The sequence below is a fragment of the Xenopus tropicalis genome, chromosome 7 (assembly GCF_000004195.4).
Source record: "Xenopus tropicalis strain Nigerian chromosome 7, UCB_Xtro_10.0, whole genome shotgun sequence".
Taxonomy (NCBI): Eukaryota; Metazoa; Chordata; class Amphibia; order Anura; family Pipidae; genus Xenopus; species Xenopus tropicalis.
Window position 1 is genome coordinate 84,583,235 of NC_030683.2, and position 19,450 is coordinate 84,602,684.

The following is a 19,450-nucleotide window of genomic DNA, read 5'->3' on the forward strand; positions in this document are numbered from 1 at the left end:
TTACAAATGGCCTTGTCAGCTTATCAACACATTTATGTTTATGAAGAGGATTTTTTCATGCCCACATCTATTTGTATATGTTTTTCTAAAGAAGTAAGAATAAAGATTTATGCTTATTGCACATTTAGCTTGCTAAAGGTAATAGCTGCAGGGAATCCCAAAATTGTTGATAAGACCGAATAAAGCCTTGCTTTTTGTTGTTTCCATTGTACAGGTACAAGAGCAGACTCTTTGCCAGATATTGCACAGTTACTGCTAAGAGATGTTTGATCATGTCATGGATTTTGTATTGTTCAGCAGTACCTTTTTCTTTATGCATTCAGCGCTGTGTGTGTTCTGTTGCAATTATGGCAAAGACAAAAAGAAATCCAGAAAGTGGAGAGAATTCTTAGAGGATACACTTATTATGTTCAGAGTTTTGCTGAACTGTAAAATAATTAAAATTAGTCATCACTAGTGATGGGCGAAATAATTCACCAGGCTTGGATTGGCTTGGTGACAGATTTTTTTGCGAAAGAAAATCCTCAGAACCTCAAAAAATTGTCACCCAAGTCAAAAGAAATTGTCACACACGTAAGTAAATTGACGCACGTCAAAAAACTATTTGTACACGTCATTTTTTTTTTTTGAAGTATGCAACAAAAACATGATAGACGCAACAAAAACATGACACACGCAACATATTCGTTGTTTTGCCAATTTTTCGCCATTTCATCTAAGCGAAATGGGACAGATTCGCTCATCACTAGTGATCACCCAGTAGCAGGATAAGGGAAACAGGGGTATCACTGAATGCAGCATTTAAATCTTTATCAGGTAAGCCTGTCAGAGGGCCAAATACACAGGCAGATTAGCTGCTGGATCAGTCTGAATAGCCAGGATTGCCACCGTTAACTGCAGGGAATAATGCTGTGCTACTTTCACTGCTTGGCTCAAATTATTTTGGTGAAAATCAGTGAGCAATGCTTTATTTCAACTGAATATTGACCCTTTTGAAATGTATGAAAAAGACAATTTAGGGGCATACAGAAGCTTCTGCTCTAAAGTACATATCCGTGATCTCTGCAAATAAGAAGCTTCAGCTTAAAACAGCTTTATATTCTTTTTGCTATATTCTTTAAAGTGGACCTGTCACGCAGACATAAAAAGCTGTATAATAAAAGTCCTTTTCAAATTAAACATGAAATCCAAATTCATTTTTATATTAAAACATCCAAACCCATTATAGAGGCATTTAAAAATCCCAGCTGTCAATCATATATTGCTTGCCCCGGCTCTATGCCTTAGGCACATCTCACTTTCCCCTCCCTCCTCATCATCTAATTATATAGCCAGTGCAAGGGCATGGGCATCTGGTCCCCAATTCTGGCACGTAAACAAGATTTTGGCATGATACAAAGCCTGCCATTTCATAACGGTGTCCACAAAATGGTACCTTCCTGCTTGCTTTGATTAAGTAATTCCAAGACGGAAAGAACAAGATTTCTATTATTTATATAGGGAAAGTAAAGTTTATTTTGCTCAGCTAACAATATAGAAAATAATTTGGAGTTATTTCTTAGGGTGACAGGTCCCCTTTAAAGCTACCCATACATGTCTAGATTTGATTGTGGTGTTTGGCTGATTTTGACCATACTACCAATTGTCTGTGCATTTATGTCATCTGATAGCGGCAAGTCAGGCTCGACAATCCTGCAATCGGTTTGTCTCGATCAGTGCTGTCCAACTTCTGTGGCACTGAGGGCCGGAATTTTTCCAGCCTCCGTTGTGGAGGGCCGATAATGGAAGCTAGTTTTGGCCACTCCCCTTTTTAAAACCACATCCACTTGTAACCACACCCATGTTATCGCATGACCATAGCCATATTAATGGTGGTAGTACAGCAAAAACCTGCCATACTCTGCCTTCCCTACCCTGCCTGTGTGTGCCATATTCTGCCTTCCCTACCCTGCCTGTGTGTGTGCGATACTCTGCCTTCCCTACCCTGCCTGTGTGTGCCATACTCTGCCTTCCCTACCCTGCCTGTGTGTGCCATACTCTGCCTTCCCTACCCTGCCTGTGTGTGCCATACTCTGCCTTCCCTACCCTGCCTGTGTGTGCCAAACTCTGCCTTCCCTACCCTGCCTGTGTGTGCCATACTCTGCCTTCCCTACCCTGCCTGTGTGTATGGCACACACAGGCAGCATAGGGCAGGCAGAGTATGGCACACACAGGCAGCCTACAGTGACACAATGCTGCCACTGCTCCTACAGTCTCCACAATAACTATATATCAAAAAACTTTTTAATTGCAGTACCACCTCAGTATATATTCTTTTTATAATGTGCAGGGTTTATTTTTGGGTTTCTACTGCTCCTACAGTCTGTCTGAGGTGTGAACAGGTGAACAATGTGGGTGATTACAGCCTGAGCCTGAGGTGTGAACAATGCAGTGGTTGAACAATGCAGAGATTAAAAGGTGTAACCAACACAGGGGATTACATTTTTAAACAATACAGGGGGGTTACAGCCTGAATCTGAGGTGAGAACCATGCAGGGGGCCAGTTAATCTCAGTACTGATACCATTTTAAAGCTTAAACAAAAGTAAGTTATCAAAGCAGCCAGACAGGTGGGGGGCCACACAGAGGGGGGTCCCGGGCCGCAAGTTGGACAGCACTGGTCTAGATCAGTGCTGTCCAACTGGCGGCCCGCGACCCCCCTCTGTGTGGCCCCCCATCTGTCTGGCTGCTTTGATGGCTTACTCTTGTGTAAGCTTTAAATGGTATCAGTACTAAGATTAACTGCCCCCCTGCATGGTTCTCACCTCAGATTCAGGCTGTAAACCCTCTGTATTGTTTAAAAATGTAATCCCCTGTGTTGTTCACACCTTTTAATCTCTGCATTGTTCACCCCCTGCAGTGTTCACACCTCAGACTCAGGCTGAAATCACCCACATTGTTCCCCTGTTCGCACCTCAGGAGCAGTAGAAACCCACAAATTATCCCTTCACCCTACAAAAAGAACATATACTGAGGTAGTACTGCAATTAAAACGTTTTTTAATATATAGTTATTGTGCAGACTGTAGGAGCAGTGCCAGCATTGTGTCACTGTGTGCTACCTGTGTGTGCCATACAGCATAGGGCAAGCAGAGTATGGCACACACAGGCAGCATAGGGCAAGCAGAGTATGGCACACACAGGCAGGATAGGGTAGGCAGAGTATGGCACACAGGCAGGGTAGGGCAGGCAGAGTATGGCACACACAGGCAGCATAGGGCAGGCAGAGTATGGCACACACAGGCAGGGCAGGGTAGGCAGAGTATGGCACACAGGCAGGGTAGGGCAGGTAGAGTATGGCACACACAGGCAGCATAGGGCAGGCAGAGTATGGCACACACAGGCAGGGTAGGGCAGGCAGAGTATGGCACACACAGGCCAAGTATGGCACAAACCAGCCAAGAATGGCACACACAGTCAAAGTATGGCACACACAGGCAGGGTAGGGAAGGCAGAGTATGGCACACACAGGCAGGGTAGGGCAGGCAGAGTATGGCACACACAGGCCAAGTATGGCACAAACCAGCCAAGAGTGGCACACACAGTCAAAGTATGGCATATGCAGGCAGGGTAGGGAAGGCAGAGTATAGCACACACAGGCAAGGTAGGGAAGGCAGAGTATGGCACACACAGGCAGGGTAGGGAAGCCAGAGTATGGCACACACAGGCAGGGCAGGGAAGGCAGAATATGGCACACACAGGCAAGGTAGGGAAGGCAGAGTATGGCAGGTTTTTGCTGTACTTCAACCATTAATATGGGTATGGTCATGTGATAACACGGGCGCGGTTTCAAGTGGGTGCGGTTTCAAAAAGGGGAGTGGTCAAAACTGGCTTCCATTATCGGCCCTCCACCACGTAGGTCGGAAAAATTCCGGCCCTCGGTACCACAGAAGTTGGACAGCACTGGTCTGGATAATGCTCCTTTTTAGAAAGTCAATTGGGCAGCAATAGGTAAGGAAGTAATAATAGGAAGAGCTCTCTTCTCTCCCTGCTGATATGTTGGCTCAAATGACAGGAACAATAGTATTTGACCTTCACAGTATATGGTGACAAATTGTACCATAACCTTAGTGGACGATCGGTCAGATACAGTACCTTGCAGTTTGGCCAGTGTATGGCCACTGCTAGGCAGTCTGAATACAAATAGGGGGTCTATGATCTATAATGCTTGGGACCTGCATAAAGGGTCTTGCTATAATTTAGATTACTTTATGTTAAGTCTACTAAAACCCAATAGGTTTATTTGTATTGCTACCAATATGGATTCCTGAAACTTACCGTATTTTTCGCCCTATAAGACGCTCCGGAATATAAGACGCACCCAATTTTAAAGGAGAAAAATCTAGAAAAAAAATATTCTGAACCAAATACTGTAGTAAAATATTTTATATGAACTGTATAAAGTTAATTGTCTCTGGGCTCGCACATAATGAGGCTTCCCCCAGGGCCCCCCCCAAGCATACTTTAGCTTCCCCCAGGGCCCCCCCCAAGCATCCTTCAGCTTCCCCCAGGGCCCCCCCCAAGTATCCTTCAGCTTCCCCCAGGCCCCCCCCAAGTATCCTTCAGCTTCCCCCAGGGCCCCCCCAAGTATCCTTCAGCTTCCCCCAGGCCCCCCCCAAGTATCCTTCAGCTTCCCCCAGGGCCCCCCCAAGTATCCTTCAGCTTCCCCCAGGGCCCCCCCAAGTATCCTTCAGCGTCCCCCAGGGCCTCCAAGCATCCTCCGGCTCCCCCACGGCACCCCCAGCATTCTTCAGCTTCCCCCAGGGCCCCCAAGCACCTTCCATTTCCCCCCTAACCTACCCCCACCGGCCTCCGGCTCCCGTGATGTCTTCCTCTCTGTGCCGCGGCTCCCAGCAGCTTCTGTGCTTTTATAAGGTTGCGCCCTGTGCGTGTGACGTCACGGGCGCAACCTTATAAAAGCGAGGATGCGGCACAGAGCCGCGGCACAGAGAGGAAGACAGTTCGCCGTATAAGACGCAGCAACTTTTCCCCCCCAGTTTTGGGGAAGAAAAAGTGCGTCTTATACTGCGAAAAATACGGTAGTTAGGACCAAGTACAAAGTACTGTTTTATTATTATTTTATAAGGCACCATTTATGAGATGGAACGACCTGTACTAATCACAGTACTGGCATAATAATTGCAGCAACAGCATCATATCTATCATTAGTAGTAGCAGAAATGGAGTGTTTTTTTTGTTTGTTTTTGTTCTTAGCAAATCAAACTGTAATTAAGTTTTTTTTTTCATCTTACAGCAGCAACTGCAAGCATATGTTGCCTGGGTGAATTCTCAGCTGAAAAAGAAGGTGGGGCTTAATCCAGTGCAGGACTTAAGGCAGGACCTTCGAGATGGTGTTGTTTTAGCACACCTTATAGAAATTGTAGGTGAGTGCTCACATCTTGTGTGTGTGTATATATATACACTGTATATATATGTGTGTGTGTGTTTTTCTAAACAGCATTAATTATACTAAATTGTGTTCACTTTTTTTCACTAATATATCTGCATCAAAAAAATCACTGACAATTGATTGCTTATTGACATGACATAGGACTGTGCAGCCTTGCCAAGGAGCTCAAGCCCAATGATCTCTTTTATCCCTTCCTTCTGATTATGCACAGTTTAATTAGTTGAAATTATACTAGAAAATAAGTGAGCCTTGGAAGAGGTCCAACCAACCCTTTGTCCCATGAACATACCTACCTGAGTAAAATTAAAGGCTTGAGCCATCATACCATCATTCAAGAGTCTGTTTCAGAGACTGCAAGATTCTGTAATTTAAAGAGAGTTTAGGCTTTGACTAGATAATTTAAGGTCATTGTTACTGAACAACTCCAGCGTTGCTTTTGTCCTTGTGTTTGGGACAGTTGCCCAGTTGAAAGAACTTTCACCCAAAATTACATTTTTGGGGGATCAATATTTAGTGGACAAACAGGGTAAATTGCAGTATTATTGACCATCCATTTTTACTTCTATTTTAAGAAGATGCCCATACCCTGATGATGAGCAGCTGCCATTCAGCATGGTGCTATCTATCATTACCTCATTTACTCTGTAGGGAAAAAGCTCATTAAGCAAATTAAGTAAACTGCAGTGGTAAAGAACAAAAAAAGTGAATGTTCCACTGGTCCACTTCAAGCCCATTTTAGTTGAACTTTGCATCAGCAGCATTTATGAAAAAGTAAGTGTCACGACTGGTATCCTAAAACTCAGAACAGGCTCTAAGGGTCCGGTCTCGGCTCACTCTTCCGCCTATAACCGCCGCCTTTCACGTCGGGAGGAGCCCTTCGCTACTCGGATGCCGCCAGGTCTTATTGTGAGAAACCCAAGGAGAGAGTTCTGAGAAAGCACAGGAACCAATCGTATGACAGGCAGATGGGAAACACTAGAGTAGTCAGGACAGGCCGGGGTCAGCAACAGTCAGGCAGCGCAGCACAGAATCAGAATCCAGTAGAATAGTCAGGCAGGCAATGGTCGGTCCAGGCAGCAATACGGAAGGTCAAGAACAGGCAAAAAGGTCAATACAGGCAGCAAGCGAGAGAAGTCAAATACAGGCAAGGTCAGGAACACAGGAGAACAGGAACAGGAATCGCACCCAGGAAATCAGCAAGGAAAACCTACGTTGGGCAACGAATAGAGCACAGTGAGCGCTTTAAATATTTGAATTTCGCGCCGAAATGACGTCACGCGCGCGCCGGCGACAACGCGAGTGCGCATGCGCGCGCATCAAGAGCGCGCATGCGCATAAGGAACAGAGAGAGGCGCGCGCGCCTAGATGATGACGGCGGGCGTCCCCGCACCAGAGGAGGCGGCGGGCGTCCCCGCCGCCCCGCTAGACCACCAGGTATCGTTACATTACCCCCCCCTCTAGAGGGGGCCACCGGACCCCTAGGCTTATCAGGGAATCTGGTGTGAAATTGTCGAACAAGACGATCTGCCCGAACATCAGCAGCTGGGATCCACGACCTCTCTTCAGGGCCATAACCCTTCCAGTGTACCAGGTATTGTAGCCTACCCCTAGAGAGGCGGGAGTCCACTAACCTCTGTATGAGATATTCGGGCTGTCCCTCAACAGAAACGGGAGGAGGAGGAGACCTCTGCCGAACCACCCTAGCAGGTTTTAATAAGGAAACATGAAAGGAATTAGAAATTTTGAGTTCGGGAGGAAGCTCTAATCGGACTGTGTTTGGGTTAATAACCTCAGAAATAGAAAAAGGACCAATATATTTGGGTGCAAATTTAGAAGAAGAAACCTTAAGAGGAATATTTTTAGAAGAAAGCCAAGCTTTATCACCGACCTGGTATTCTGGCGATGCTTTATGATGCTTATCGAAGGCTTTCTTTTGAACAGCTACTGCGGTGGATAATGACTTTTGCACCTTTTGCCAAATACTGGAGAACTGATTGACTAAGGAATCAACAGCAGGCACATCAGAGGAAATGGTAGAGAAAGAGAAAACTCTGGGATGATACCCAAAGACAACGAAAAACGGGGACTCACCAGTGGACGAGTGAGTAGAATTATTGAATGCAAACTCGGCCCAAGGGAGAAAATCAGCCCAAAGGGATTGGTTACTGGAGACATAGCACCTGAGGTACTGCTCCAGAGACTGATTTGTCCTCTCCGTCTGCCCGTTGGTCTGTGGATGATAAGCACAGGAGAAGGACAAATCTGTACCCATCAGTAAACAGAAGGCCCGCCAAAATTTTGAGACAAATTGAACCCCTCTATCAGAGACAATATTCTGCGGAGCACCATGGAGCCTAAAGATATTAGTCAGAAAATGTTCTGCAAGAGACTTTGCAGATGGGAGGGCGGGGAGGGGAATAAAATGAGACATTTTACTAAAGCGATCCACAACCACCCATATGACAGTATTCCCCTTGGAAGGAGGTAAGTCTACAATAAAATCCATGGAAATGTGAGTCCATGGCCTTTCGGGAATTGGCAAGGATTGCAACAGACCCTGAGACAAGGATCTGGAAGGTTTCGAGCGTTGACAAGTTGGACAGGAATCAACATAGTTACTAACATCTTGTCTCAGAGTTGGCCACCATAGGGTGCGGGACAAAAGAGAACAGGTTTTAAAACGACCAGGGTGCCCAGCCAACTTAGAATCATGGGCTTCTAAAAAAACCGCTTCACGGAGGTTTTCTGGAACAAATAACTTTCCCTGGGGTAGGTTGGAAGGAGAGTGAACCTGGGCCTTAGACAAGGAAGAAAGTAAATCTGGGCTTAAGGCAGCTATAATCAACTCCTTAGGGACAATAGGGTCGGGTTGACACTTCTCCAGAGGATTGGAATCAAAACTTCTAGACAAGGCATCCGCTTTAACATTCTTTTCGCCAGGTCTGTAGGTTATAATAAAATTAAATCGAGAAAAGAATAATGCCCACCTGGCTTGTCTAGGATTTAAGCGTCTAGCGGATTCAATATATAGGAGATTCTTGTGGTCAGTGATTACTGTAACTACATGTTTAGCCCCTTCCAAGAGGTGTCTCCATTCTGTGAATGCCAATTTTATGGCCAGTAATTCCCTATTGCCAATGTCATAATTCTTCTCCGTAGGAGAAAACTTTTTAGAAAAGAAACCACACGGGTGAATCTTATTGGTCACAGGGTGACGTTGAGAGAGGATCGCCCCTGCCCCAACTTCAGAAGCATCTACTTCTACCAGAAAAGGGAGGGCAGAATCAGGGTGCAGGAGTACAGAAGCAGAGATAAAAGCTTCTTTTAGTGATTTGAAGGCTGTTAAAGCCTCTACCGGCCAAATACTTGGGTCAACCCCCTTTTTTGTGAGAGCCGTAATTGGAGCCACTATCGTGGAATAGCTCTTAATAAACTGTCTGTAATAATTAGCGAAGCCTAAAAATCTTTGTATGGCCCGCAGAGACAAGGGTTGTACCCAATTTAGGATAGCCTGAACTTTGGCTGGGTCCATTTCTAAACCTTGATGGAAAATGATAAACCCAAGAAAGTGAACTGAAGAAACTTCAAAGATGCACTTCTCGAATTTAGCATACAAATGATTTTCCCTTAATCTGCATAAGACCTCCTGAACATGAACACGATGATCAGACAGACCATTAGAATAAATCAAAATATCATCAAGGTAAACTACCACAAAGCGACCCAGAAGATCGCGGAATATATCATTTACCAGCTCTTGGAAGACAGCAGGAGCATTACATAAGCCGAAGGGCATAACCAGATATTCATAATGCCCATCACGGGTATTAAAGGCTGTTTTCCACTCATCCCCTTCCCGGATACGTATTAAATTATATGCACCTCTTAGGTCAAGTTTAGAGAAAATAGTGGCTCCCTTAACCCTATCAAAGAGCTCAGAAATTAGGGGAAGGGGATAACGGTTTTTGACCGTGATTTTATTTAAACCCCTATAGTCAATACATGGCCTGAGACCCCCATCCTTTTTTCCCACAAAGAAAAACCCAGCTCCTGCCGGAGAGGTAGAGGGTCTTATAAAACCTCTCTCTAGATTCTCCTTAATATATTCTTCCATAGCCTGAGTTTCAGGAAGAGACAAGGGGTAAGTTCTACCTCTAGGAGGAGAAGAACCTGGAATCAAATCTATGGCACAATCATAGGATCTATGTGGGGGAAGTGTTTCGGCTGCTTTTTTAGAAAAGACATCCGCAAAGGCAAAATAAGGAGAAGGTAGCCCCTGTAACGAGGTTGCGGCCAAAATTTGGACAGGCTTCATGCATAAACTCTGACAGTCTGTTCCCCACTGAAGAATCTTATTAGCTAGCCAATCAATTTGGGGACTGTGCTTACGCAACCAAGGGAGACCTAAGATCACCGGGGTATTCGGGCAATCAATGATAAAAAAGGAAACTTGTTCCACATGGAGAGAACCTATCGACATGGAACAGCTTACGGACTTTAAAGATATAACCCCACGACCTAGGGAAGTACCATCAATAGCGATTAACTTGACCGAAGGGACCAAAGGAAGTGTGGGTATAGCGTGTCTACGGGCAAAGTTAACATCTAAAAAGTTCCCTTCTGCCCCAGAATCAATGAAAGCCAGGCTCTCCACAGTACTCGTATCCCATCCCAAAAGGACCGGAATCATGACTTTAGAGGAACTTTGTTGGGGAGTAGGAATGACATTGCCCAAGCAGAACTCCCCAGATCTGCTTAGGCTTTGTCGTTTCCCGGCCTCTTGGGACAAGTGCTACGAAAATGACCCCGATCCCCACAGTACAAACACAACCCGTTAGCCCGTCTACGAACTTTTTCCTCGGCAGATAAGCGGGTAGAACCCAGCTGCATGGGTTCCTCTGAGGGTCTAGAGGAAGTCTGCTCAGGTTTGAATAAACACTCTGGAGGAGAGGTTTGTGGAGCCACTGCAGGAAGTCTCTCCTGGCGTCTCTCCCTATGCCTCCTATCAATCTGAATGGCAAGGTGCATCAGGGAGTCTAGGGAGGATGACGTGGGAAAGTTAACCAAGCTGTCTTTCACAGCGTCAGATAGCCCCACTCTAAATTGACTTCGTAAAGCAGTATCATTCCACCCTGTTTCAACCGCCCAATGGCGGAATTCCGTACAATAATCCTCGACCCGTCGTTTACCTTGCCGGAGATTGTGAATAGCAGAATCAGCAGAGGCAGAACGATCAGGATCATCATAGATTAGTGCCATAGCTTTAAAAAAGGAATCAAGGGATGTACGGGCTGGATCAGAGGGAAGTAAGGAAAATGCCCAGAGCTGTGGATCCCCAGTCAGGAGGGTCATTACAAAATTGACTTTCAACCCCTCGGTAGGAAAGGAACGAGGGAGAAAGCTAAAATACAATTTACATGCTTCCTGGAAAGCAAAAAATTTATGACGTTCCCCAGAAAATTTTTCAGGAAAAGGAACTTTAGGCTCCACTACATACGTTACCGGAGCAGCGTGAAGAGAACTGCCTCCAGGAAGAGAAGCCGGAGTAGGAGCAGCAGGCTGTTGTTGGAGCGCATCCAACCTCACGGACAGTCTCTGGAGCCACTGAATAATCTGGTTTTGCTGAGCTTCTTGTTCCCCAAGACGCTGGAGGAGACTCGCCCGGATATCCTCAGAGGAAAGTGGCGCCGCAGCCCCTTCAGCATCCATTTCTTCGGGCCCAACGTAATGTCACGACTGGTATCCTAAAACTCAGAACAGGCTCTAAGGGTCCGGTCTCGGCTCACTCTTCCGCCTATAACCGCCGCCTTTCACGTCGGGAGGAGCCCTTCGCTACTCGGATGCCGCCAGGTCTTATTGTGAGAAACCCAAGGAGAGAGTTCTGAGAAAGCACAGGAACCAATCGTATGACAGGCAGATGGGAAACACTAGAGTAGTCAGGACAGGCCGGGGTCAGCAACAGTCAGGCAGCGCAGCACAGAATCAGAATCCAGTAGAATAGTCAGGCAGGCAATGGTCGGTCCAGGCAGCAATACGGAAGGTCAAGAACAGGCAAAAAGGTCAATACAGGCAGCAAACGAGAGAAGTCAAATACAGGCAAGGTCAGGAACACAGGAGAACAGGAACAGGAATCGCACCCAGGAAATCAGCAAGGAAAACCTACGTTGGGCAACGAATAGAGCACAGTGAGCGCTTTAAATATTTGAATTTCGCGCCGAAATGACGTCACGCGCGCGCCGGCGACAACGCAAGTGCGCATGCGCGCGCATCAAGAGCGCGCATGCGCATAAGGAACAGAGAGAGGCGCGCGCGCGCGCCTAGATGATGACGGCGGGCGTCCCCGCACCGGAGGAGGCGGCGGGCGTCCCCGCCGCCCCGCTAGACCACCAGGTATCGTTACAGTAAGGTACACAAATGGAAAATGTACCAAATCAAATATGGAAAGGTATAAGTGGGTGGATTCCTATGCAAGGCACCGTAAATGCTTTAATGAAGAAAAACTCATTTAGTATAGTTTGTGTTTTTGGGCCACTTGTGTTAATGTGAGGCAGCGTAGGGCAGTGTACTGTGTAACAATAAGATCTTTCCTGCATGGAATGCAGTTAGTTTGGGGCCTAAAGCAACTTTGTTACTGCGGAGACAGTCAGATCAGTATATATACTAATGTGCACTGTGAGGTACATACTGGCAGGCCATTTTTGCACCGAAGGATTTGTTTAAAATAGAATAATATGCTTTGGCACTTATGCCAGTGAATAACAAGATTTTTTTTCTTTCAAACTGAATAAAAGACACTGCAGAGAAAGAATGGAGTTTCTATTAAAAAAAATAATAAAAACACAAATTTGAATAATATAGCTAAGGGTCTAAGGCTAATCTAAGATTTGATATAATATTTATAATAATGTTATTCACCCATCTTACTAGGGTTATGGTCCTTTTGAGAAGCAAACAATCCACACCAATAAATCTGTATTAAAGGGCATATTTTGAATAATAAATCAAGTGACTGCTAGATTAGATGATTAGATGATTTAACTTAAACAATATTTATATTATTTACAATTATGGATAAATGCCTAGGGGCTGATTTACTAATCCACGAATCCGAATGGGAAAAATTCGGATTGGAAAACGAACATTTTGCGACTTTTTCGTATTTTTTGCGATTTTTTCATCGCCGTTACTACTTTTTTGTAAATTGTCGCGACTTTTTCGTAACCATTACTACTTGGGCGAATTGTTGTGACTTTTTCATGGCCGTTACGATTTGCTCGTATATTGTCGCGACTTTTTCATATTGAGCGCTCGTAAACGGCGGGCAAACCTTTCAGACTTTGCATGATTTTGGAAGCCTCCCATAGGACTCAATGGCACTCTGCAGCTCCAACCTGGCCCAAGGAAAGTCACAATACTGAAGCTGGAATGAATCCGAAACTTTCGTACTCGGCGCGACGGCTACGAAAAAGTCGCGACAATTCGCGCAAATCGTAATGGCTCCGAAAAAGTTGCGACAATTTACTAAAAAAGTCGTAACAGCTACAAAAAGTCGCGACAAGTTACGAAAAAATCGCAAAATACCGATCATTACGAAAAAAACACATTTGGACGCCTTCGGAGCGTTCGTGGATTAGTAAATGTGCCCCCTAGTCTACATTATTGTTACCAACAAACACAAAACATTGTGGTCTGGTTCCTGGGATGGGTTTGAAAAAAAACACACCTTGCTCATTGTTCAATGAGTGTTGAGTGAGTTTCTCGCATATACAGAAACGTGTTTTTTTGGGTCCTGTACCAAACATACTGCCCAAATGCTTTTCACAGGTAATCCATTTGATATGGATAATTTGATGCTGGGTGTGATTGTAAGCTACCTGGAAAACTGGTTTTATAGTAAGCCTACATTACCCATAAGACATAGACAGATATAAATACATAGAAATAATGTAAAACCAAGATGTTAATTTCTTACACTAAGCTTAGATGTGTTTTTGTTTTCTTACCTTACCTAAAGTAATTGTTAGGGGATTTTTTGTTGGTTGTAGTTTGTCTTAATCTGCTGCTTCATAGGCAAATAGGGCATAGTTATTAGCCTGTGTGTGACAGTTGCAACTAGCAATCCCTTCGATAGGTTAGTTGTAGAGCAGGGGGCTGGAAAGGTTAGCGAAAGTCCTGACAGCTGGTTTGATTCCAGCACTAATAATGCACGCCAATAAAAATTTTGCTTGATGCCAATGTTATTAATAGGGAGGAAAGAAGATAAATATATAGGAAGGCAGGTATTCTTTTCCAGAAAAATTGGCAACTGTAGTCCTTACACATTTGTTTGTATCTGTGTTTGCCCTGTGGTGATACAGCTACTACGTGCATGTTGCAGGGCTGCACTGATTGTATGGAATTTAAATTGCTATTAGGGCAGCATTTCTAGATAAAAGGCACTATGTTTGCCCAGGTGCAGTAACCCATAACAGCCAACAAGATGTTTGCTTTCAAATAGGTGACCAGGAAATGCTACCTTATGATTAGTTGCTATAGGTCATAGGAATTGTAGCAAACTTTGCAACTTTTTAGGGGCTGATTATAAAAGTGTGTTCCTTGACTAAAATATAATCTAATCAAAAGGCCAAATGGGTTCAGAATCACCACAGCTACTGAGCATGTAACTGATATCTTATTGTGCAGCTAAATATGCGATGTCCTTCAGTGGTAAAGGTAGAAGAAAACCAACTACTTGGTGTGCTTTAAAAAGTTTTTCCAGTAGCCATGCACAGTAAATTGTAACTATTCTTTACAGCTGGGGAAAACTTAAGTGGGATCCATCTTCAGCCAAGCTCTGTACAGGAGAGGAGAGAAAATGTGGAGAAAGTTCTGCAATTTGTGGCTTCCAAGAAGATCCGAATGCACCAAACGTCATCCAAGGGTGAGTGATTAATGTGCTGGGCCCAGGATACATGGAAGAGTGTGATTTTCTTCCTTCTTCTGTCTTCATCACAGTAGAGTGAAAAACTGAACAAAAAAGCCAACTTTTTCACTCTACAGCATATACTCTACTGGGGATACTCTGGCCCCCAGGAATTAAAAAAAAAAAAAGTATCAGAAAAAGAGGATTGCTTCCTCGCATGTACCTCAGGCCGATGCAGCTTTCTGCATTGGTCCAAATTATCTGAAAAGCCTTACAATCAATGGGTAGTGCCTAACATTTGGTACCCCTCCAGTGATTGTACCTTTCCTTCTTCTTTAAGATACACTCAGAGACCAGCTATTGTAGGCTTCAACTCAGTGCCTATATATATTGATTATATCCCACCTTTAAAGGCAAAGGATATTTCCACAGGCATTTTATTGCCAATAGAGGCAGTAGTTGTAAAATTGTGTGTTGGCAGCCATCTCTGAGCTTAACCTTTAGAAGGAGCCAGCGCTACACAGAACTGCTTTCAGATAACCTAATATTTCTTCTATAACTATATCTATATGTAACTAGAGAAGTCCCAAAACAGACTTGGATTTCTTACTATTAAGTGCTATTCTGATATTTATCGGGAGCTGCTATCTACCTACCTACCTTTCCATTATTCTGCTGATCGGCTGCTGGGGGAAAGGGAGGGGGTGATATCACTCCAACTTGCAAATAAAAAAAAAATCTGTTTGTGTTTTTGAAAAACGGATTTCAATGCAGGATTCTGCTGGAGCACATCTATTAACTGATGCATTTAAAAAAAAAAAACCAAAAAAACAAACCAAAACATGAATACTTACAGTATAATAATTGAGTATTTAAAAACTGCATTGTAGTAAGAAATAAGCAAATTAATTAGGTGAATAGTGAGTGATTTTGGACATAATGAATATGCTAATTGGCATTTTTATAAAAGTCTGTTTTTTTAACAGCAGACTAAAATTATAACTTTATTTTACATTACTCTAGACCCAGTGTAACCTATTAAAAGAAGTTGAATAATCTTCAGGGAAGAATTTTTGTCCTAAAAAGTGTTGTAAAACAATGTTTTATTTTTTATTACAGAAGTTTAGTATCTGCATTCAATTTGCATAGAAATGTGTGGGATTTAACTCAGCATTAAATGGCTGCAAATTGGCAATGACTGCTGTATTTTAGTGCAGTTTTTACACACCATTATACACATGCAGCTTTGGTTCAGCTATGGAGAATTCTTATTCTCATATTGCAATACATATTTCTTTAGCCATATCTGTTCCCTAGGTTATAATTACAAAATATAAAATATAACATAATGTATGATGTTATGATCTAAGACCATGTTACCAAACTAATCCTAACACTTCTCTCCATATCTGACAGATATCGTGGATGGGAATCTGAAATCCATCATGAGACTTATCCTTACACTAGCAGCTCATTTTAAACCTGTCTCTGGAAGATATACAAATCACAATGTGGTGGGAGGGACAGGGAAAAGCCAGTCGGCTTCTTTGGACAACCACAGGCCCCATTCCACTGCTGCAATGGCTCAGGGTGCAGCTGCTGCTCTTGCAGAGGTTCGGCAGGACATGTCACGATCTGGCCGGGATATTTTTCGCTACAGGCAAAGGTAGTTAAGGTTGCTTAATACCCTCTGTCAGCTTTATTGTACTGATATTTTTTTAGTGTAAAAATGTAAAAAATTAGTGTAGTGTAATAATGAGTTTGGCATTGCTCATATAATTTACATATGACTATAGTTTGAGAACAGAAAAGAAATGCATGAACTTGCTGTGGAATTAGAAATACTGTAGAAAATGTATCTATGAAAATGTATCTGTTGAAACTATGTGGATAAAATTGCAGTAAGTAGCATGTCTTTCCAAAACCACCACACAATGGCATTCACCCCACACTGAGAGTTGCTGGGTACAAATAAAAATGTCTATGGAGAAATAAGACACAACTCAAATCACCAAAGTTTAGTTAACTCTGTCAAAACCCACACCATTCACACATGGCATAACATACATAGCCCCACCATAGAGCACATTTATTCCCATTCATAATAACCCACTTTTTCTTACCTCCACAGTTATTAAGTCCCTCCAATACATGCAGTATACCCAAAACATGTTGGAGAGAAATATTTAGATTCCTTCAGCAACAGCACTTGTAAAGACAATCAATCCTACCTTTAAGAAACAGACACCTACTATCCTTGAAACTTGTTGCCAACAAGTAGGCAGACTAAAAAGGACCCTCTCTGTTTTGTATAAGCGATTATTGTCCCAATCTCTCCCAAACCTTAAAAGTATAAAAAGATATAGGCCAAACCTTATCACCAAATGAATGGAACATAATATAGGCCTAAACTAATCTAAAATATCCCCAAATACAGCCAACAAGTAATCAACATGTAAGTTCATGACAAAGATCAAAGCTCAGATTGTAAGCTCTACGGGGCAGGGACCTCCTTCCTACTGTGTCTCATACCACATGGCACTTATATATATATATATATACATATATGTATTTATTGTATTTATTTATTATATCACTCATCCTCCCTGTGTGTAATTTTGTATTCTGTAAGACTGTACAGCGCTGCGTACCCTTGTGGCGCTTTATAAATAAAGTTATACATACATACATACAAGATGGTACATTACCACTGAAAGAAAACATACATTTGACCCATCTTCCTCCCCACCCACTTGTTTTAGGGGATGTATAGATACTGGAAATTTTATCCAGATCAGGTGGACCTGCCCAAAAGCATGATCATGCCAGTTTGAATAAACCTATACCAAGGGAGATTTGTATAGCTCTTTTTAGCCCTTTCTATGAAGATAAATAAAGTGCAAAACAGGCTTGTAGCTCATATTCTGACCATAGCAAGAATCAACCTGACCAAATAATTGCTACAAACCTATATCCATGGGGTAAAGGAAAGAATCAATACTTATTGTAAAACTATACAGTGAATGCTAGCAAACATGGTTCAAATTGATACCAGCACTTTTTCCTCCCCTGACCCTATGTACCCCCATACTAACATGCCTCCTTCCCCAAACTGAGAGAAGCACATAATAACCTGAAATGGTAATATATAGTAGCCTTGTGTAGTCCCGGCAAGAGTAGCACACCACAGAGTGGGGGTCGAAGACTGGGTGCTACTGCAAAAAATCAAAATATAGACGCAACAAATGCCAGCACTCAGGACTTTGGATTAATAAAAAACCATGTAAGAAAACTTTTTGCTTATTTACTTATATTTAGATATATATCATGGACATTGTGAGATTCTCTTGTTTAATATTCTTGAACCACTTTTCCTTGGGCTGCAAATTTATTAATTGTTAGAAGTTGTTGGTTCTTAGAAAAGCTGCACTGGCCATATATTGCTTGCATGTTTAAATTTCAAGCAGCTTAACCAAGCAGCCACCTTGTCTCTGGAACAGAGATTGCAAACAAAACATAACTTTATTGGGGTTATAAAGCTTTCTGATTTGCTGCCATATTCCTGTTTCTCTGTGCTTTTACTTCTGGATCTGACTTTGGCCGTGTCCTGGTCTTGTGACCTTTGCCTGGATTGATCTATTCCCAGGTCTGCTTAAACTCAGTCTGTCACTCACCACTGTCTGACCTCTCACTACACTACTACAAAGGAAAAAAATACCCTCCCTTTTTGGAATGAGCTCATTCAGGCTTGTGTAAAAGAAAGGTGCATAAACACTATTTTATTTATTTCCTGTTATTTACAGTATGTAGCGCCAACACATTTCTGCTGAGCTTTACAGAGATTATACATTACATCAGTCCCTGCCCCAGAGAAACACACACATTCACCCACTATGGTCAGTTTAGTCAGAAGCCAGTTAACCTGTTTTTGGAATGTGGGAGGAAACCCACACAGCCATGGGGAGAACATACACCTTGCGGAAAGTGCTCTGGCTCAGATTGAATTCATGACCCCAGTGCTGCAGGTCAGGAGTGCTACCTACTGAGTCACTGAGCTGCCCATGTCTGAACTTCCAAAAGTAAATATACATTTTTTTTTTTTTACAGATATACCTGATTCCACAGATTAAAATGAAACCATGATAGTCTGCTTGTGTTGTAGGGCAAGACTCCACCCTACTCTTGGGCTGCAAATAACTTGTTCAATTCTTGGATTCTAGGCCTTGAATCCTTCTGCATTTCAGAGAATCTGTGCACTACCCACTATGGAAAGCAGAGAGACTTCAAATCCCAGAATTCATTGCTGATTGCCTATAGATGACAACAGTCTAAGTACACTTTCACACTCCTGCTACTTCCCACTTCGTGCAGCCCTGTTTGAACCCTGAGAATTGTGTTACATAAAAATGTTATTGTGGAATGCCCTATTAAATAGCTCACAGAAAAGCTGATATGAGTCCTCTATCAAAAGAAACAGGATTTCTTTTCTCCTTTTTTGTAAACATGTTCTTCGGTATCTCTCTCAGAAAAATCCTTCATTCATAGGTCCAGAGTCTGGGCTGCTCTCTCCTTTCTCTCTTCTCCTGCTTCACTTCCCATAAGAATTCATAAAACTTACTCCCTCCACAATGGCTAGAGCTGTAGCAGGAAGCTATGAAGACTGGCTTTTCAACTTGTTTATTAATGGCCTGGAGGTGGGCATAGACAGTACTATTTCTATTTTTGCTGACAACACTAAATTGTGCAAAACTATAAGTTCCATGCAGGATGCTGCCGCTTTGCAGAGCGATTTGACAAAACTGGAGAACTGGGCAGCAAACTGGAAAATGAGGTTAAATGTTGATTAGTGCAAAGTTATGCATTTTGGTAGAAATACCGTATTTTTCGCAGTATAAAACGCACTTTTTCTTCCCCAAAACTGGGGGGGGGAAAGTTGCTGCGTCTTATACGGCGAACTGTCTTCCTCTCTGTGCCGCGGCTCTGTGCCGCATCCTCACTTTTATAAGGTTGCGCCCGTGACGTCACACGCACAGGGCGCAACCTTATAAAAGCACAGAAGCTGCTGGGAGCCGCGGCACAGAGAGGAAGACATCACGGGAGC

At 43.2% G+C, this 19,450-nt stretch overlaps 1 protein-coding gene across 2 annotated transcripts in view; it reads left to right on the plus strand.

Moving 5' to 3' along the window:
- Positions 1–19,450, plus strand: part of dixdc1 (DIX domain containing 1) — a 95,625-nt gene that overhangs the window by 27,901 nt on the left and 48,274 nt on the right. For both annotated transcript variants that reach the window (XM_031905638.1, XM_031905637.1), the window contains 3 exons: positions 5,292–5,421; positions 14,242–14,367; positions 15,766–16,015. In XM_031905638.1, coding sequence (XP_031761498.1) covers positions 5,292–5,421; positions 14,242–14,367; positions 15,766–16,015 — 506 coding nt within the window. The remainder of the gene's footprint in view (positions 1–5,291; positions 5,422–14,241; positions 14,368–15,765; positions 16,016–19,450) is intronic.